Source organism: Psittacula echo, assembly GCF_963264785.1.
Source record: "Psittacula echo genome assembly, chromosome: 4".
Classification (NCBI taxonomy): Eukaryota; Metazoa; Chordata; class Aves; order Psittaciformes; family Psittacidae; genus Psittacula; species Psittacula echo.
Genome location: NC_137738.1, coordinates 32722117 through 32744002, shown reverse-complemented (window position 1 = coordinate 32744002; position 21886 = coordinate 32722117). Strand labels below are relative to the sequence as shown.

Here is a 21886-nt window from a genome sequence, read left to right as displayed (position 1 = left end):
AAATCAGAAAGCTGTAGCTTTAGTTTTTCTTGCAAATATTTGATTCAGTTCTAGTCAGACTGTATCTCTCCAAATGTGACTGTTAGCAAATACACAGAAATATTATTGTGCCAAGAAGGAATCCAGAGCAACATTATTTTATCTTAAAGCTTAGCTATCTAAATTGCTGGGTGGTTACAAAATGGGGGTATGTGTGGGGGTGTTGAACCAACAAAATAACAAAGAAACCCCACACTGCTTGTCAGATGCCAGTAGAGTTGAGGCTAAGATTGCTCTGTTGTTTTGTTTGAATCCAGAAAGCAGCAATAAAAATAAATAGTGAAAGAGCTGGGCAGCCCTTGTTATGAAGCAGCAAGTCTATTTTATGGCTGTCAGGCTAAATGTCTGTGCTGGCATCCTTTCCAACCCAAGAGGCTAATAATCTCTGCATCTTTGAAACTGAAACTTTGAGCATGTATAGCTCACTATGTGCTTCCTAGCTAGAAACTACAGCTATTTACATGCTTTGTTGGTAAACATGATCAATTCGTTGGAATATAGACAGACCTAGGTCAAATATTATAGAAAATTTTCATATTATGTGTAGTTTGTCATGTAAACCAAATGGTGTGCTGAACTCCAATACAGATTGTGTGCTGAATAAAACAATTTTGTGTTTAACTACAAATGAAGACCATTCGATTTCATCATATCACTATGAGTTATAAAAAGGGTATAGCAGTGGGAAAGAAACACAGAAGTAGAAAAAAACTCTGGATCATCGTTAGGACAATTCAGTAAAGTGCTAACTTTAAACAGCTTGTTGCATTGTATGTTCCTAAATTTAAGGGCAGGTAAGTTTATATAGGTATTCTGGCATAACAGAGCAGCGATAAGGGAAACCTATGGAGAAGCAGTGAGAGATATGTGAATATTTGTGACTGTAGTAGGGCTGCTTGTTCTCATCTATGTGACTTTAGGGAAGCTTTCTTTCAAGCATAAGAACAGCTAAGTACCTGTGGGAAGTCCTCAAGGGAACTTTTTCTTCAAATAATTAAGTTTAACCACTTTATTAATAGTTTTAACAAAATGGTAAATATTTCTGATCTGTTCAGCAGAATATTTCATCTATAATAAAATAACTAAATATGTGAAGTGTATTTTATGCATAAATACATAACAAACTTGTGTCACACACAATAATCTCTTTGACAGCAAGCAAAGTCTGCTCAGTGTATTGGGACTGGGAAATGTACTTTTATTCTTACTGAAATATATAGCAAACCAAGAAATACCAGATGAGCTAAACCAAAACCTTTGCAAGAGATTTATCTATTCTTTTGGCAAGTTGTTTACTTTTCCATGAGAGAACCTGGGTTAGATCTCCCTGTGGAGCCCCAAAGTTGCTGTAAATTCAATTGTATTAAATGTCACTTTAGAGATGGTGTTTACACCCTTGATGAGTTTGTGTCATTGTCTTAGAGATAAACTTCTACTTTCCAGTCATAAACTTCTCTGAGTGATATATTATTCAAGAATGTTTGGTGGTATTTTTGGTTTGGTTCTCCCCTTCCCCCCCCGCCCTCAAAGCTCAGTGGTTTTGGTGCTCTGCTGTTGGAAATAAGGCATAAAATAAAATTAGTTCCAAGTCAGCCCTATTCTGCTTGTGAGACTGATTCTGTTTCCAGAATTTACTTGGGTACTGCAATTTCCTATTGACTTCAATGCTAACTCAGGAAATCCTGTGCTCCCAGGTGTCACGCATGACAACACCTGGTTCTGGGCCCTGCAGCAGTGTATCAGTGCCACTTCACTTAGTAGGTGAAATTCTTCCCTGTTGCATATAGAAGCTTAGCAAAAAATTAAGATGGCTCTATATTTCATCTGTGCCTTCCAGACACAGGTCTTTTCAGGAATTTTCACTAGGGCAATTCAGAAAGTCCTCCCCAAACAGCTACAGCTCTGTAATCTCAGTTCTGTGTACTCCTGTCCACCCTAATGCGCCCGTTTCTGTCTTGAGTTATAAACGCCAGGGTGCATTTGTCTTCTTAAACCTTTAGCTGCCTTTGCAGTGCTAGTGCTGAATCACAGTTGTACTATCAAACATTGGCCAACGTACTGTACTAAAATGCCTCAAGCCCTGTACCAACCCAGTTTGACAGCTTTTTACAGTCTAAGTGAGCTTATTTAAGGTACACTTGTGCATCTTCATGCTTAGTTTCTATGCTACGAGATTCCCAGCAATCTTCTGGAATGTAAAAGCCCATTCTGCTGGAGTTGAGAAGGTAAAATCTCACTGAGTCAGTCATTGACATAATTCACAATTACTTCTAGGCATACATAGCTGCAAAATTGTTTTTCTCATTGTCTGAGTGTAGGCAAATAAAGCCTCATTTCAGCCAGCTTTTTACATCACTTATAATCAAATGGTTGTTTCACCAGGTCATATACCAGATTCTGTCTTGAGCCTGCTGAGTCCCTTATTAATACTTAAGCTGGGAAGAAAAATAAAATATAATGGGAATTCTAGTCAGAAACAAGTGACCATTTCAAGCTCCTTATTTTTCAGCTGGATGGTTCCAAAATTTTAAATAAAAGCAGATTTTTTTTTTTAGAGCTAAAAATCTAATATAGCAACAGTGAAACAAGGCTGAATTTTTCCCGTGATGCACAGCATTGCATAGTTCTTTTCATCCTTCCAACATCTTGCAGATTTGGAGGCCCCTCTGCTGTTAGGTTGTTTGTCACCAGTGTGAATGCCATTCATTTGACAAGAGTTTAGCTTGCTTTGGTTAGGGTCCATGATCATAAAAATCAAGGCTGTGGGCTGATAAATCAGCAGAGAGCTACCAGGTATGTTCCACTACTTTTCATTCTCAGTCTTTATGTCAAAATAATCAGAGTCCATCCTGATCTGAGTGATTTCTGTTCTAGAGAAAGAGGAAAATTGAATCTGTATATGAGCGACTTAACCGGTATCTCCTTAGATGCCAGTATTCCAATAAACCTCCTTCTGTCAATCCACTTAAGCCTAGATTCACGCACTTTGAGATTTGTGTGAGCCCATTGACAAGAATTGTCTGGGTGCACTCACAGGACTTTGCACAATGAGTCCCAGATTTGGCTTTGTTGAGTGAGCAGAAACAATAACAATGTAAAAGGTTTCTTTACCTATGGATTAAGATCTTCCCTATCACTGACTTGCCTGCTAGGAGCTGCAAAATGTACCTAAATCTATCTCTTGTCTGATAGTTGATGTGAGCTCATGTTTCAGACTTCTTCCCAATCATGGCAAGAATTGATCTTCTCATCTTTTTTCAGCTGCTACTTTGCATTGATGTCTAGCACATAAATATCTTGAATTCTTCTTTTCCTTCAGAAAATATGTTTGAAAGCATGCAGTAGATTTAGAAGGTATTGCAATCAGGACACAGATGCAGATTCTCAGGTGGTGTAAATCCTGCAAATTTATTGTAAAAAGTATTATAACTTATTTTGGATTCAGTGATGTTTTATTTCAAAGGAATTTGGCTCTTCTGAATTATTAATTTAATGTTCATTAATATTCTGAGGAAGAATGTTTTTGTATGCCTTCTTTTTATCTTGACCATCCTATCACATTTCTTCTATCAGGCTTAGACTTTATCTGTGTGTCTTAGTTATTCCCTTGTGGTAATACCTTGGTGAAATGAAAAAAAAAGAACTGGAAATAATATTTTGACAATACACAGTTTCAGATGTTTAACTTGATAAGAAATCTTCATGGATTTATTTTGGGTATACTGAAGCACAGTGATGCCCACAGCTTTAAAATGTTTCCATGGTTATATAATACAAAATAAGGCTTCAGATGGGAATTTTGTATTCCACTAAATTTGGTCATTGTTGATTTTAAAGCACATTAGATCATCTAGAAATAGGAGGCCTTTAGAGCATCAGGCTGTTTAGGAACAAGTGGTGGACGGTTTTGGAGAACTTCTCTTTCTCCTTGGCATGTTTTTATGATAATTCAAATATTGGAGATAATTTACAACCCTACTGGTACTATACCAGAGACCTTATGTGATGGAATTTATATCACTTTTCCTTTTAGACATTTAAACCACATGTCATTCTAGAAAAACGAGGACAGAGGGCCAACAAAGGAGTGATTTATTTTCAGTTAAAATACTAGCTACATTAAAACCACATGTTATTAAGTACTGTATAACCAAATCATGCTCAGAAGAAGGCTTATGACACCAAAGCTTGCTTAAAATCTTCCCTTTTTCTTTTTCCCAAAAAGGTTTGGCAGTGCATATATTAACAGGCTTCACTTGAGCTGCACAGTACATTGACTATAATTTTCCCTTCATGAAACAGGTTATTAAAGGACCAGAGTACAAATTAATTCAGTTCCTTGTTATTTTTCTCACGTTTCTGGACGGTTGGATTTTTCGGTCCATTTTAGGTATCATTGCATCTCTGTGAATATTCCTTCTGCAATAACATGATATGATTAAGGTTGTTAACACTGAAATACAGCTTTTCAAAGTGAAACATGTATTTTGGGCATTTTACCAACATGAACTCTCATAATGCTCCTATGAGAAGAGTAAACTAATGCACAGAAGTAGTGCACATGAATCCAAGATCAGAAGGGAAATCAATACAAAGATTAGAATTAAGGGGCCCCAATTTTGTTTTCAGGATTCAGATGCGGAGGACCAGTTTCTGTCCTCATTAAGCTGCACTTCCACACCAGATTACCTAGAGCTTGAAGGAAATTTTTTATGCTAATGTTGACAGGTGAGTTGTCCAAAGCTTGGTGGAGATGACCAGTGAAAGATTCGTCCTGTACCAAGGACTTCCGCAGTTGCACCAAGTTTCCGTGGTGGTTCTGTGCATGTGTGTCCGGCTGACACTGGCACAGAGAGGGTGCTTGGGGAACTGGGAACTTAGCTGGCTCACCTGTATGTTCCTGAGGACTTTTAGATGCCAAAAACCTGTCAAGATATGCTGATATCAAATAGGGAAGTGGAAGTGGTTTTGCCTCACTGTTCAGATTCTGTTCAGTGTGCAACCTGCATGGACTGGAAGGCCTGTCCTTGTGCTTTCGAATAACTGCATGAACATTCATGGATCCCACAACACTCCTGTCTCACAGGTAATCACTGGACAGTTTTAGCTCTAAAAGCGACCTAGTCAGTTACTGTGAAACAGTTAACAGTCAAAACGGGATCAGAAGCAGCAATTTTTTATGCTTGTGTGTTTGAGATCATTCTAATTCAGATGTTACAGTCACATCTTGAAACCATTAATACTACCTTAAACTTGCCTGGTATTCTCATTTCTTCTGAAACAGCATAGCTCAAGTAGATCCTAAAGTATTGATTCTGCGTCAGCAAAATGCTAAAATCTGTAGCAGCTTTAAACAAAGAAGGTTGTGCGTCTTTTCTCAGTCCTTGTCTGCCTAATTGAAGTAAAGTATATGTAGTAGACAATATAATTTATTAGACAATAGAAAGTTAACTGAATTAAAGCTGTCTAGTTTTCTACCTTGTCTTGGAAGAAGACGAGTACCAAGTAATGTAGGAGATGGTGCTAGTAACCACACAGTGGACAAAAAAGGACCATGTGGTAGACTTGACTTATGCCATGTCTAAATCATAAACTTACACTAAATTTTACCATAGTATGAATTAATGTCCAAAATTATTAGAATCACCTCCCCAGTAAACCCCTATAGTGTACAACATATTTTATTACATTTATTTTATCAGCCTGGTAGGCACACCTGTACTCACAGCTGAGGTTGCTGCCTAACTGCAGTTGACAGTGTGTAAAGTCACAGTAGGAAATACAAGGCTTCTGCTGCCTGCTTTGCCTTTCCTGAAGCTCTGGAAACCTTGTGCTGCCACCAGCACTGAAAGAATATTGTGGGACACAATATAGTATCTATTGCTGTGCTAAATTCGTAGGAGAAACCCGCTTTGGGCTTCCACCCTTTCTCAGCAGTTGGAGCAGCAAGGTTGCCTCTCCAGGCATCTCTCCATCTCTTTTCCCAGTTCTGGATTGTTGCCTAGAAATTGTCTTCTACTGGTTTTCTTTCCTAAAAGTATTGCAAGTGATTGTACATTTTCACTGATTATAATTCTTCTTTATGCATCTCAGGTCCTTCCTTATTTTTCCTAATTTAGATTATCACTTATCATTTCTTCGTATTGCATTATCCAACTGATTTGTCTTCTCCCTCTCTCTAGATGTTTCCAGATGTGTGGCTGAGAGGAAGTACACCCAAGAACAAGCTCGCAAGGAATTTCAACAAGTGTTTATCCCAGAATGCAATGACGATGGCACATATAGTCAGGTTGAAAATTTTTTCATTCAGTATCTTGCTGGAAACATTGGAATATGTGTGTTTGTAGAAAATGAAAAAGAGACCAATGTAATGAAGGGAAATGTGATTTCAAAATGTAATTTGTGCTAAGGCTGATGTTAAAAAACAGAAGGAAAATTCATGTTTTGTGCCAAGTCCTTGTTTTTTTTTTTTTTCAGTTGGCCAGCAAAAGAGCCAAACATTATCATTTTTCATGCAATGCACTCCATGTTCGTCTAGGCTGAGGCATCTGAGTCATTCTTGTAGCCCCCTGAATCCTTTTCATCAGATGGTAAAATGCTTGGAGTTTCTGATCTGTTCCTCATTTGGACCAGAAATGTAACCAGAGTCCATATCTTAGTGCTAAAGCATGAATCATAGAGAATTCTTCCCTATTCTCAGCTGAATTTCTGCACAAGCATATGGTCTAAGACTAATTTGCTTAGATCATGGAATTCAGAAGGGATGCAGTTAGAAGCTTACTCTGTGATAAGTATTCCAATCAACATCACCTTTTGCTGCCTCTGTACTGCAATTCTGTTGTGAAGTTGTGCTGAAGACGATCCTTCTTATTTCAAAAATGGTGAGGGAAGTGATATGGGCCTTCAGGAATTACAATGCAATTGATTTCTAACAGGAATTCCAAGAGTTTCCTTTCTGACAGCTTGGGATATGAATAATGCTGGCAGAAGCACTCTGTCCTGCTCCTTCAGTGGGTGGAACAATATGTTCTCTATGTGGAAAAAAAATCAAGATTGCTTGCTTCAGTAACATTTTATATGTCTCTTGAGGAACTTCATTGTGAGGTTTTCATAGCACCTGCACCTCAGTCTTCTGAAATAGTGTAAACAACCACATATTTCAATAGTTTTCTCTTCACTCAGTTCTGAAGGACTACCACACTTTGCTTGAAATAAACCTCTTTCTGCTGAAGAATCATATGTAGGACTGAGATTAGGTCCATTATGGTTTATTGTTCTAGGATGTAGTTCACTGGACTAGTGTTTCATACTCATGTCATGAATACTGTGGGATAACAGACATATGTCTAACAAACTGCACGTGGTTCATCTCATTCCTGACAGGTTCAGTGCCATAGTTATACTGGATACTGCTGGTGTGTCACTCCCAATGGTCGTCCTATCAGTGGTACTGCTGTGGCCCACAAAACTCCCCGGTGCCCAGGTAAGACTTGCTACAACATTGTCTCATGAATAGCAGATTTATGTGGCATGTGATTAGACTTAAGGAGGAAAATTCTTCGCTGGAAGAGTGGTTCAGCTCACAGACAGGTGTTGGCAGAAGCCGTGGATGACCTTAGGGATTTGCAAAACTCAACCGGACAAGGCTTTGAGAAAGTTGGCCTAACTTTTAAGCTAGCCCTGCATGAGGTCTGAAGTCACTGCCACCCTAATCCTCCCTGTGATTCTATGATCGATCCATCTATTTTAATTGTAGTAGTATAATCTAGCTATTGAAGGGGTTTTTTGCAGTCATACTCATTTGCCATATGTACTGCCTTTTGTCTTTTATCAGGACAATTAACAGGTTCACTGCTTTTTAGGTATTTGCTTCTGACCATCTTTGATTGACATATAAACCCCAAGTGTACGAGCAGTTGCCGGAATTGCTATTCACCTTCCTTGAGGCTGAGAGAATTGCATGGACATAGCTCTAAAAATACTTTAAAACTATGTAATGTATGCCTGTTTGTGCTGCAGCACCATTCTCTGTCAGAAACTGGAAAATAGCTTTAAAAAGCTAACCTGATAATGTAAGTGAAGCTGAAAAAGAAAGTGGATTGGGGCGTTTGAGGGAATTCACCTGGTCCGATTAACTTCAGTCGTTCAAGCACAATATTGATGATTTAATAAATGGAGGAAGGGACTACTGAGAAAGTTTCAACAAAGGTATAAATAGTTAATTCAGCTTCTAAGGTCTGTCTTGTTTCAATGATTTAGAGAATCTCCCATGCATCTTGTCTGTAGGTGAACTTTAGCCAGAAAGAATATTTTTCAGACTAATCCTTTTGATCCAGTATGAAAAGTCATTGTACAATGACAGACAGTTGTGAAAAATAATATAAAATGTTCAGAAGCCTTAAAATAGAGAAAAATGTACATTCATTCTAGTGTAATTACAAATGAATGACATTTTCAGAAGACTGGTTAGAATAGTGGTTTTATGCTTCACTGACATCAGTGAAAAAGGGGTTGTGCTTAGGAATTTGCTTCTAACTGTCTTTCATTGACATTGATAATAAATATAAATCTCAAGTGTATGAACAGTCCCAGAACAAATGACATTATTTTTGGCTCAAAATGTTGCTGAGTTAGTTGCTTTCACTTATAATAATAGTTGCTTCACCTCAGTAATACCAAATATTAATAGAACAACTTCACTTTTTCTATTTATATTCAGTATTATTGAGGAGAAGTTTCAGTGTAGTTCTAGGTTAGTTAATAGATTATTATAAGAATTATTCTATCATTACAAGAACAAGACCTTAGTTCCTCTCAAAGCTATATTCATGTGTCTATCAGATAAACTTCCAGACTGCTTCAGTTTGTTTTTGGAGGGCTGGGAAATTTTTTACAGAAATGCTAACAAGGAGAAGGTGATAGTAGCACTTGATCTTAATTTAGTAGCTCAGACATAAAGAGACTGCTCCAGGGTCCAGGTGAGTATGCAGAGTATGATTTTGCTTCATGGAAGATAGTGGGTAATTTTCCAATTGTTATGAGATCCCTTGGGATCATCTCTGCACATTTCCTCCCCTGCTTGTATCAGTCCTCTCACATTTGATATTGTATATTGTCAAGGGACAATATACCCCTTTGTCCCTCAGGAAAGAAGTCCAGCTACAACAGTGTTTGGAAATAGATTTGAAATGCTAGGGGATTTTGCAGTGGTAGCAGCTAAGGTCATAGTCTTAAGAGGTCTGGAGAAACCTCATTCAGCAGAGAAGGCAGCTACAGATTTTCTCAGAACCTGATGTGGTATAATAAGGCAAAACTTTGCTCTTATATTGCAGAATGAAAGCCTGAAGCACAACATCACCCTTCTCCCATTTTGCACTATATATTCAAAATTGCCACCTGTTTAAGATAACAGAGGGTTTTTTTTTCCCCCAGGACTGTTGATGTTTTCCAGATCACCATTGATTCCCTTTTGTACATTTTTCTTTAGTACCACTATGCACAGGAATTACAATCAAAATATTAGTGTATATGCTGAAGTTGAGTAGATGCACTTCTGTTCTAACTAATGTTTCAGGGATGCCATTTCTTCCAACGCTATTGTCCCCATTCAGTCTAATACATGTTGTTGTAGCTAGCCTTGATGTAGGCATTGCCTTGCTACTTTCAGACATTGCATGCAGGTCTCCTGTAGCAGTGGCAGGCTGACACCAGCATGTGTATGTGTTTTCATTTGCTTCTGAATATTTTGCAGGCATGATTCTATAGCTATTTCAAAGACATTTATGCAAATTTCTCAGTTTGCACTTACTAGACTTTTTTTTGAACAAGATCACTTTTGCCACCTTTTTCATCTAGAGAAGAATGTGCACAGACAACCAAGATGGCAGGTAGAGTTAATTGTGAATGTGCTTTCATAATGATTTTCTCAGAGGAAATGTGATACCATGGAATGTGTAAAAATTTCTTATTTTAATGAAATTGTTCAGTGTTTCTTTTCAATTTTATGTTAGTTCTTCAGTAACTTCAGATAAGTTTTGAATACATGTCTAATCAACTGTGCTGTTCCTAAGTTATGGGATAATTTCTTGCCTTTCGTTTTCTCCCAGTAGAGCCACCTTTGACTTTGGTGAATATCCAGAAATAGGAAAGAAGAGCATGGCAGCCTGGAAGAACTTGGATTTTAATAGAGGAAATATGGAGCAGAATTTGGGATGGGCAGATAGGAGTTTGGTTAACCAATCCCATCCCCTATCCATGTTTCACATTTACAATGTGATATTAGATATGTGAAACAACCTCTAAGTTTATCTAACTGTTAATATTGGTTAGATGCAAAACATGATGCTTCCTAAAGCTACCTCAGGTCCTGGGGCAGAAAAGTGTCATGTGAATATTTTTTATGTACCTACAGTAGCTGTATGAGCTATTTTTTGCTCAGTGTGGTGTTCTGGTTACTCTTCCTGAAGTTGTCTTTTTTGGTAGACACAAGGTGTGGAAAGATGAAGGTTATAAGCAGCATTAAAAAATGCAGGACTCTACAGCTAATTTATATAAAACCTTTGTTTAATTACCATGTGTTTACTTGAAAGAGGCTTTTTTTCCCCCATCCTTTCCAGTTATTCCTGCACAGCACTTGGTATTGGTAAAACACACACGATAAATCTCAGAATGTCATTCCACACCATGGAAGTAATCTCCACTGTTGCAGGAGCAGTGGTGAGAAGGAGAGTAAATCAAACACATTCCCATGACAGCACTAAAAAGAAAGCTCCTTAAAAATGATGAATGTCCCCCAATACTTTCACTAAAGAACACCAGACATAAAAAAGACATTTTTACAACTCCCCATCTCTGTTATCAGCACTGCAGGGAACTGCAGAAATTCTACAGGTACGGAGTCCTGGGAAATGGGGCAGAAATTGAGAAGCAGGTGTTAAATTATCATTGAAAAATACAGTGTTTGCCTATTGTAGGGTTTTTAAGCCTTATTTAATATTCTGGGCTTCTGCTAGTGAGATTGCAGAGGTATGGAGACATGGTTTTTTTTTGTCAAGTACTTTTACTACCTTACGATTAAGATGGCGTGATCATTTTTAAGACCAAAATACAAGTGCCATTAAAAACTCAGAAATGATGAAAACAAACATGTGGGAATGCAATGAACCTTTAAAAATTTACATTACATTGCTTTTGTTAGCTGGTAAAAATACCCATCCTTGAATCAGGTATATCTTCTGCCCCCATACAGAGTACTTTCCCTATACATACACAGCCAGACACATCCATATGTGAGGAAGAAACAACTTGGGAAGATAACATTCCTGTTTCTTGATATCTGCATTCAGTGATTAGATATCAAGTATTCGAGATCATAAATCATTATATATATTAGATAATAGTAGATTCTCACATTCTTTTTTAAAGGCCAGTTGCATATGACCATATCTATAGAAAACGGATATTTCTAAAATTACAAACCACAAGACTTACATCACATTCCCTGGAAGGTTTATTGTGCCTCGGAAGTTGCTATAGTGAAACTCAGTGGAATTCTGGGGTTTGCAACAAAGTAAGGCATTAATATTTCTGTTTGTTTGTTGGGGTTTTTTGTTTGTTTGGTTAGTTGGTTTGGTTTTGGTTTTATTCATCAGAATCATAAATGGATAGATGGCTAAGCTAGAATAGTACTGCATTCTCCTTGTTAAAATAATGCTCCTGAATCTAATTTCCCTCCTTGCCCTCTCTCATTCCATAAATATTTTTATGTGGTGTTTTGGTGTCTTACAGTGCACTGAAAACTTGGAAGCTGGTTGTATTGCCTAACTTTTATTGAAGTTATAAGTTGCTATTTCTCTTTGTTGCCTTGCTGAAAATGTGAGCATCTGTTGTAAGAATTGAAGATACAATTTTCTAGAAACTTGCAAATGCAACTTCCTTCCATAATTTTAAATAGTAGTACTTCTACTTAAATATATTCAGAAAATGGTAGAAAAAAAATGATAAAAGCTCAATAAACCTTCTCCCCTTGAACTTTGAGACAAGAAGAAAATTTTCTGCTGCATAAATTGAAAACTGCAGGTGAAACTATGTGAGGGCACAGAATTTTCTTTGTAGGAAATTCTCTGAATATTTTTGTTAGCTTCTCAAGACTATTAAAAAATTCATTTTAGCCCAGTGAACCTAATTTTCCTAGCATTCACTTAGGAAAATCCTAGCATTTTAGTGAAATAAATTTCCTAGCATTCATAGTGAATTAAATTCACTGTGATTAAGTTAGCCTTTGTGAATGACACTCTCTTCCTTCATGCATCAAATTTCCATCAAAATTTAGGGTAGAAAAAAAAAAAGCAAACCATAGAGAGAGTAATTCAATTTTCCGTGACTGTGCATAAATATTATAAAGTCATTATTTCTCAACATTTCACATACAGATGGAGTAATCTGAAGGCATCTTGGTGTTAACGAAATCTGGAAAGATTTTTCTGATATAAGATGTGGAATGTTATATAAATTTCATCAATGCATTAAATTACTTGGTTATAAGCTGAATTTTAAGTTCAATTTATAATAATGGTTCTGAATATACATAGAGAAACAACACTGGTGTCAAACTGAGGCTTTACTTAATACTCTTTTTAGCACAAAGGGGTTATCTGTAACAGTTCATCACACGCATTCCCCATGCTGGGACCTCATTTCTATTGACAAATCGGTGTAAAACGCTTTAGTATGGGTGAGAGTCAGACCTAAAATCGCTGCATTTGCAAGGGAATTGTAATTATATGCCTGAGCATCAAAATTCAATTGAGAAACTACAGAGTTAATTGTAACTGGATGAAAGTTGAGGAAAGATTAGATGACTGGTATTTAGTGCAATTAGAAAAACCTGTAATTTTGTATGCAGTACTTCCTAAAACTGGAACATCTTATTTGAGTTCAAGCTAAGCCTTTTACCAAATTCAAGCCAAGCACCAAAAAGCTCAGATCTTCTGGCTTCATCTAGCGTAAATGCAAGAATCTTCCTCCTCTTCAGAGTGAACACATGGATTAGTATTGCAGTCTGTTTTAGAGCAAACTGTCCCAAACACCCTTGGATATAATTCCTGTAATTATAATTACTTTATTTTTCCTGTCTGCATTAACACTGACTCATCACTAAGTATATTGATTTTCTGGTGATTCAAACATAATACAATAAAAACACACTACCACCAAAAAAAGAAGTGTCTAAACTGGAATATTTGTTATGGGTATGTGAAAGCTGTATTAAAAACTGAATCCTTCAGAAGGTAGTACCAGCTTGGCTGCACTGTCATATATTCTTTTATGGAGGCTTTAAAATCAGCATGCCAGATTTGTGATTTGAGCTGTCTTCGTTCTGGCAGACTGTTGTGTCTAAACTTGATGTTGAAGTAACTATCAAGTAACAATGCCTGTGATTTAGTGAGTTATCTTATTTAAATTGTCCTTTTAGAACAGATTTATTGTGCTACAAGGTTTGGGGTTTTTTGGGTGTTTTAAACCCAGTGATTTTAGTTATTCCAGAGGGAAATAAACTAGGAAAATTAAGGCAACCATATTATTTCACACACTTCAGAGCATCTGTCAGATGTGGTTTGTTTTTTTTTTTTTGGTTGGGGTTTGTTAGGTTTTGGTTTGGTTTGGTTTGTTTTTTTTTTTCTCCATTAAAGTAGCTGTACATAAGAAGAGACTGTGGTGAGAATTGATAGACATTATGCTTTTTAATTTTTGATACTCTATGTAGGTCTTCAGAGAGAAAACTACCACTTCTGAAGGTGCTTTTTTAAAGCAGCAGAGATAGATCTGTTGATAAGAAGTGGCTAGGAATTAGAATCATGCCAGTGGTTGTAATAATAAGACTTAAGCAAGAAATAAGGAAGTATTTCTATTTTAAAGCCTAAGGGCAACCACCTCCTGCGAAACTACTAAAGAAACCGGTAGATTCTTCATTTCTTGACAACTTGAAATCAAGCCTGGAAGCTGGGTTAGAGTTCAGGCTGGTAGGATAAGCTATTAAGCCCCATCTCCTGCAAGCTTCTTGATACCATTTCCACCACTGCTGTCTCCTTTTGTAAGGGCCAGAATTCTGCGGATGTCTCCTGCAACTAACTCAGGCTCAAACTCAGAATAATGCTCTGTCTCTGCCTCCACCAACACACACACTTTTCACACCACCATAGGGTTTTCAAAGGGCTTTGTGTGAGGCATTTAAAGCAGAAAGGCTTCAATGACTCACTAAAGCTGAACTATTTTACTTAGAAGCCATATTAAAAATAAAAATAATATTTTTCTGGTTAATTCCTTTTTCCATTGCAGGTTCAGTGAGTGAGAAGCTGCCACAACGAGAAGGTGCAGGAAAAGCAGGTAAATATCTTAGCTGGCCTTTAAATAGAAAATAAAATATCTGTGGGATACACCACTGTAATTTTTCCGTAAGTTTAAATTATCAATAGTTATTCATCATGTATAACAGCAACATATATACTATGTACACATGCATATATGCTATTAATTTTATGTCTGCATTTTAGTTATTTAGTAAATGTATAAATGTATGCATATATGTATGCATGTATTTCTCTATATATGCATAGCATGCTTTTCCGATCTCAGCCCTGCAAACTTTGCTATTCTGTGCTGTTTGGAAGATAACTTTTATTCCCATAGCTACTCTGAAATACTTTCCCATACTGTTTGCTTGCCCTGGAGGACAGATTATTCTGTCTGTTAGATAAAGACAGCATTCTGCAGTCCCAAAATCTCAGGAACTGGAGTCCTCACTTTATTTCCATAGCAATCAGTGCTTGAGTCATCTTGGACCCAGCACTTTGTTCTATATTGTGTTTAATTCATCTGATGGCTTACAGTCATGGCCAGATGATTGTTATGGTTAGAGATAGATCATGGTGTCTATCTTGTTGGCAGGGCAAAATCTGATGAGGCTCCAACATAGCTGGTAGATTTAAGCGAGGGAGATGTCTATGCTTTAAACAAAATCAAAGTTTATGTTCTCCAAACACCTAAAAGAATTTTAAATTCAACTGAAAATAGCATATTAAATGTAGCTGTCAGTTACAATGGCATAAATTAATTTTTAAAAAGTTGCTTATTTTTGTTAATGACTGTTTGGTGCACTGTAAATATAATTGAAATATTTTTTTTGCAGGAATTTTTGCAGCATTGTAGTATACCCAACATTTAAATAAACCATTGTGCAGTTAGGTTAAAAAAATCAGTACTTCTTTAAAGGTTAATAATTACAAAGAACTGGAAAATTGTTCCTTCATGTGTTTCCAGGCAATTGTGGGTTCCACTAACCTTAAGTTACCCATTTGCTTTAGGTCAGGACTTTCATTTTCAGCTTTGAAGTGAATGAACTATCCCATGTATGAAACTTGTCTGGAATCCTTTATTTTTGTTTGTGATCGTGGCAGCTGAGGTGATGAAACCGTAAAGGATCAATCATAGAACAAGGAATGGAATGAACACTATTTATCAAGTCTTCCTTCACATCATACGTATTTGTGTCTAAAGTGATATGGTTGCATTTTAATCACACCCCGTTTTTATGCTCTAGCACAAGTCTGCAGCATGGACGGCCACTGACCAGGTTCCCAGGCAGTCCTTGGCTCTTCTCAGATGCTGCTAACTTCCTCTCCCCATCCTTCTTCCAGTCAGTCTTTAAGCATGCTTCAAAGAAAATAATGTTGACAGAGACATCACAACATCTTTAGGGACTATCATGGAGTACTGAACAGGATCAGCTGAGTGAGAACTGTGCTTCAGTTTCACAGTCAGTGTAGTAAAAAGTATTCTGTAGCTCAGCTTGAAAAGGTACAGCAGTAGTTTCTGAAATAACCATAAAACTCCTGTTCATCTTTCCTCTGCACGTTCCTGTGGACTAATCAGAGATATCTGGATGGGGGTACCTTGACCGTATTGTAACCCAGCAAGCTTAGGCAGGTTCACAATGTTCTCACTGCTGCAGAGGACATGTTCCAGACCTTCAAGTGTGAGGACTCTACTCAAGAGACAGCATAGACTTAGCCTGAGACAGTGTCTTCTTCCAAGATGTCACACAGAGACTCAGAGGAGAAGATGACCTGGTGGGTCATATCTGTTGCAGTTGTTAACCTTGCTTTCTCTATTTCAATACTGAAAGAAAATTTCCAGCTGCAGATTTTGGAGGTCAGTTTGCATGTTTGTGAATTTTCACATTAAACCGAGCAGGAGTAAAGCTTAAAAGATAATTCCTAAAGTATCATCCCTGGCCCCAAAGTTCCCTCCTCTAATCAAGGAAAATATTCAGACAATCTGAAAAGCACAGGTGTCAGAGGTGGGATCACATCCCTTTTTTCTGATTCTTAGATGACTGCAGGGCTATGTTCTTGGTAACTGAACTCTTTCTTGACAGCAAACAGATGGTTTCTGTTTAAATATATGTACATATGGACTGGTATGCCTGTGCCAGCCACAAAGACCTATGCAATTAACCTGTGAGATATCCAATTAACATGAAGATGAACTGTGACTCTGTTGAATGTTGTTTTGAACAATGGAATGCCTCGTGTATCGTCATTCTTAAAGGGGTTTTCTGTTAAAAGATGATGTACCTGACAGAGTGCTAACAGAAAATTAATGTGGGCATCTTCCAGCAGATGAAGGGTAGTTCAGGACCTGAGGAAGTTATGGAGTGAATTTAATACCTTTTAGATTATACAGATATCTTGTACCAAGTGTTTGGTCCATTGATGGATGATCAAAAGCAAAACTCTTTATTCTTTTTGGGGATGGAGAGCGACATGAGGCCAGTTTTATGATAAATGTCTGTTGAGTTTTTAAAAATGAAAATCAATAAACTGTTTTAAATGCTGCTTGAACAGAGTTCAAAGGGCTAACTTTGGGCTGAAAATCACCAAAGTTGCAGCATTCTGAATTTCAGGTAATAACATAAGATCAGATGTGTTGCAAGCTGAACCTGTGTAGCAAAAGAGGATTAGAGAAATGTCATTTAAACTAAAAACTGAGTTTCTGGCTGGGATCTTGGGAATATTTACCTACTGTAAGCTACCCTCTGCAATTCTGTGTTTTCTGAATCGTGTGCTGATTGATGATCTAAATATATATCTTGATTCTCAGTACACTAGGATACTTGATGGCTTCTCTGAAATTAATCAATGATCTTATTCCACCACCCAGAGGACACCACAAAAATGCCAGCAAAACTAATGAAAAATGAGAGTCTGTTCAGGCATTGAAGCAAAGTAGACTGTCATTGCATGGATGTGAAGAATGAGCACTCTTAAAAGATGTCTCCTCATGCTTTGGTTAGAACATTTTGCAGTGAAAATAAGTTTCTATTGCTGCTGCTTTGTTTTTATTAAAAGCATAAAGGTTAGTGTGCCATGGCTGAAAATTTGGTTTTACTTGGTAACTCTATTTGCTGTGAACTAGGCTGTGGCTTCCAGAGTCCTCTGCATGATCTGCATAAAGAAAATAAAGATTTACAAAAAAAATCACTGGGATGGTGACACCAAAGAGAGCAGGGAAAAGGCTGTTTTGACTTGTAGTAGCAAGAAGAAATAGAAACAGTGTGTTAGCATTAAAGCTGCTCCTCACTGATACCATTGTAGGGCTACATGCAAGAGGAAGCTTCTCAGTTAACTTTGGTCTAGCTTACATGAAAATGCCAGGAAAACAACCTGGAAACTATGTTGGTCTGAGATCCAGCTGTGAAACTGCAAGAAATAAAACCCTTGCATGGAAGATGCTGTCTATTGACGGACACCTGGTGTTGGAGTTGGTGTTGCTACAGGAAACAGCAATGACTGGAAAGTATGTACTAGCAAGTCCTGCAGGTCATGCTTACCCAGTATCTGCAGTAATTTTAAATAACAACATAATAAGGTAAAGATGGGTCTTTGGGTACTGCAGTTTCTCACGGTAAGCTAACTTAAATATTTTTTCATATTGAAATTTTCTTTTGCAGCACTACTTCCACTGTGCTTTAGTGAACCTAAATTTACTCACATCCTCTTAACAATTTCTGTAAAATTTTCTCCCTCTTTTCTTGCAGTAATGGTTGGTAGCAGATGGATGGAGATGGCTGACTGGAGGATAAGAATTATGCAATGATATTCTGGTCCTTTAATCTGTGAATCTTGCTTATAAGATCAGTTGACTGTTAAATAGATCCTGCTGGGCCGAAAGAAACTTTACTTTCATTTTAAGGTGTCAACATGTCTGCAGCCACTCATTCGCCCCAGACTGCTTTTGCTTTCACAGGTCTTACTCCTTCTATATGTTATCCAATTACTGACAGAAATGTTGATTTCCTCAGTTATAATCTATAGGTATCAACGTACAGCTTTAAAAATGAAGAACTATTGTCCAGGAAGCAGCCTGATGACTTCATGCCTCATCAAAGACCCTGCAATCATTTCACCAGCCATAACCTCAAAAGCTATCCAATTATATTCCATAGCGTGTAGATGTTTCTGCGTAGTACCTATAAATAATATTTAAATTCTTTGTTTACCGGCCGGGGCTATGTGCAAATCATTAGTATCAATCACGTATGTACACTTATTTAGCTTACTCTCATAATTGTAGTCTCCTTGCAAATCTTTTCCATTCTGAATTCAGATGATGCCTCAGCTCCCGCGCTGGAGACTCAGCCTCAAGGTGATGAAGAAGGTGAGCATCGACAGGAACTTAACAGTACGGTTTTAAGCTATGCAGTACAGACTGTATATTGTAATATCAAATGCTACCTTAAGAGTTTGGGCAACTACCTCTTAAGCAACTAACTCTTAGGAGTTAGTTTGTTTCAAGAAAGTGCAAACATCTGTACTTTTTTTCCAAATGAAGACAGCAAACACAACAGAGTCTTTATTTCATGTGATAGTTTTGAGATGACACTGCAGCTACAGAGTCCGACATTAGCAATTTTAATTGTCACTACACAATGCAGAGGCAGGTATTAAATTTGAATCAGAGTGCAAATTTAAACTGAGTGGCCAAGTAAGGATGTTAAAGGGTAAATTCTGTCTGCAACATATTGCCTAGTAATATTAAGGTTGATATTTTATCAGGCTTATATGTGTCTGGAGAAATTTGGTGCTCTGTAAATTGGAAGTTCAAGGCCTACATGCAGTGATTGTCCTGTGTTGTGGCTGCCTTACTATTCACTGCAAATCTCACAGAATCTGAAGTTATTACATATTTTGTTCCCACACTGGGAGATTTTTATTCTGATTAAACATAATTTTAGTCTGAAAGTATTGCTTTCAACCTTTTGTATGAATTGGGTAAGGAAGAAACTATTCATGCCTTTGTATATATAAAGGTTTTAACTGGTCTATTACAAACCAGTGTGTCCCTTTATTTTTAGATCCATGTGTATTTAAAATCAGCCAGTTACTATTCAGCTGCTAGTAACTTAAAAAAGTAATATTTAATTTTATTTTTTTTTCCCTAGATATAGCTTCTCGTTATCCTACGTTATGGACTGAGCAAGTAAAGAGTAGACAAAACAAAACCAACAAAAGCTCAGGTGAGAAACTTAAATTGTCCTTACTTTGCAAAGCTCCCATGAAGATGTGAATTAAGCCTTGTTAAAACAAGCCATTTAAGTGAAAGCCATTTTAATAACCATTATGCTTCCACTCTTATCATATGAAAGCAACTTTATGACGGGCATTGTAATGATTTTGTAGGCTCACGCATCATATGTTCCTTTTATATGGAGGTATTTTTGGCCAGGCTTTACTACATGTAAGTTGATATTACTCCATTGATGTTTCTGGCTCACATCTGTGTGCATCTGTGAGTGGATCTGACATTTATTTTTTTCATGCACTTTAATTCTCTGCCTCTTTGTTGTCTACTTATATTTTATTTTTGTAAGGTGATGTGTAGCAAGAAGGTGATTGAAAAAGGACAGTATGGGTTGCCAGTATTTGGTGGTGTATCTTAGGAGGCAAAGCCATCAGAAAACAGTCATCTGTTAACAGGAAAGTGGAAAGACAGTGGTTTGGTTTTTTTTGCTACATCATCCATCTGTTATTTACAGCCTGATCGCCAGTTTAGTGTGAATTAATTATGTTGCCTTGTTTTGTAATTGCTGAATTTTGGCTTTATCTTTTTCACCACTCTTCAGAATTGAGCTTTGTAAACCTGGAGTAGGAATGTCAGGTGAATGCCCTGAGACAGAAGCCTCTTAAAATATTTGGCGAGATTCAGTGCTTTGGTGGATTACAAGTTTTGACGCCTTTCTTGCAGCTCCTTCTTTTCAGTGGAACAAACTTCAGAGAATCTGGGTTTCCTGGTGTCTTTTTCTCTGAAAAAAACATTTAATTCAGAAGGAAACATTAATGATACAGTCTGTGATTCAGTAAACTGCCCAAAAGCACACTTCAGGTCCAGTGGAAACTGAAGTTGTGTTTTACATGAAGTACTGTGTTTAAGTATTTTACTGAACTGAGGCCCAAAAGGATTTTAAAAGAGAAGCAATTATCATAAGACAGACTGACATATCATTACTAATAGGTTTACAGATTTTTAACATCAAAGCAATCATTATTAATGCTTTTTCCTCTCCTTGATTCTCCAGTAGGTGCTCAGAGGAAGGACCTTAAACAGAGCGTAGGAAAGAGTTTGAAGCAAACACTTTCTGTGCTGGACATTTATTCTGTCATTTCTTTACTCAGTGTTAGCAAGAACAGAATTCCTTTGGGATTTCTGTTGTGTAAAATATATGTATAGAAATAAGTCACTTTTAGGGTGTTAATTTAGTTTTTATGGTGCTAGAGACTAGAACTAATGCAAGAACTCTTGAGTTTGCAGCGGAGCTGCTAGAAGCCACTTTCAACACACACACACATAAATAAATCAGAAAAGCATCAAAGTTGGGTTTATTACTATGAACTTGTAACCTTCAGTCCATCTAAAGACATATTTACAAAGGAAGAGAAGCCAGAAACATAATCTGTCTTATGATTGTTAGCCCATAGTGCAGTAGCATCAAAAGCATGGTTGTGTTGGATTTGCTAACAGGACTTGCTCACAACTGTACTATGTACACATGTATGTATGTGTCTCTGGACGGCTAGGAATTGCTGCAGTCTTTGGTGCCATACCTGAACTAGCAGAAGTCAGCAGACACTTTGTAGCCAGCCTTGCTTTAATTTGTTGGCATACCTGATGTGCCAGAAGCAACCACTAGTCTCTCTTCTGAACTTCTCTTGTATAAGTAATGTGACACAATCAAGTTGAATCTAGGTGTTAAAAACAGTGTCCTCACCAGTTCTACTAGACAGCATCTCTCTTCCAGCCTCCAAAGTATAATGTGTGTCAGTGACTGTATATTTATAAGTTGTTTTGATGGCTAAGCCTCACTGATATTCAGTAAACAGGTCTTTTAAGTTATAGGTTAGATTGTCCCATTTAGAGTGGTGCCGAGGCTTTTGGGAACATCCACAGAGAATGAACTCTCGGCTTCTATGTGTATGGAGGGACCTCATGACTGAATCCACTGGATTGTAAACTAACCACCTTTGGACACCCAGGCTTCAATATAAAGGATAAATACAGTTGTCTTCTTTACTCAGTTTGCTTAGCAAACTCTGATTCAGACTTTGTCACACAAAATCCGGAAATCTTATTGGAATGTGTTTGTTGGAGTAAATTGAGAAGAATTTATGTCTCCATGTAACTGCCTTTATAAAGATGAAACCCAATTTATTCATAGTGGATAAAGTTTTCCTTTGTTGTTCTATAGTAACCCAAGTACTTTCAAAGAAATTTTTCAGGTGCAAATAACACT

The 21886-nt window shown here is 37.2% G+C and overlaps 1 protein-coding gene across 1 annotated transcript in view; it reads left to right on the top strand.

The window, feature by feature from the left end:
* Window positions 1-21886, top strand: part of SMOC2 (SPARC related modular calcium binding 2) — a gene marked incomplete at both ends in the record, with an annotated part of 135482 nt that overhangs the window by 51811 nt on the left and 61785 nt on the right. The window contains 5 exons of the mRNA XM_080615874.1: window positions 6222-6328; window positions 7423-7522; window positions 14377-14424; window positions 18706-18756; window positions 19541-19615. Of these exons, the coding sequence (XP_080472000.1) occupies window positions 6222-6328; window positions 7423-7522; window positions 14377-14424; window positions 18706-18756; window positions 19541-19615 (381 nt within the window). The remainder of the gene's footprint in view (window positions 1-6221; window positions 6329-7422; window positions 7523-14376; window positions 14425-18705; window positions 18757-19540; window positions 19616-21886) is intronic.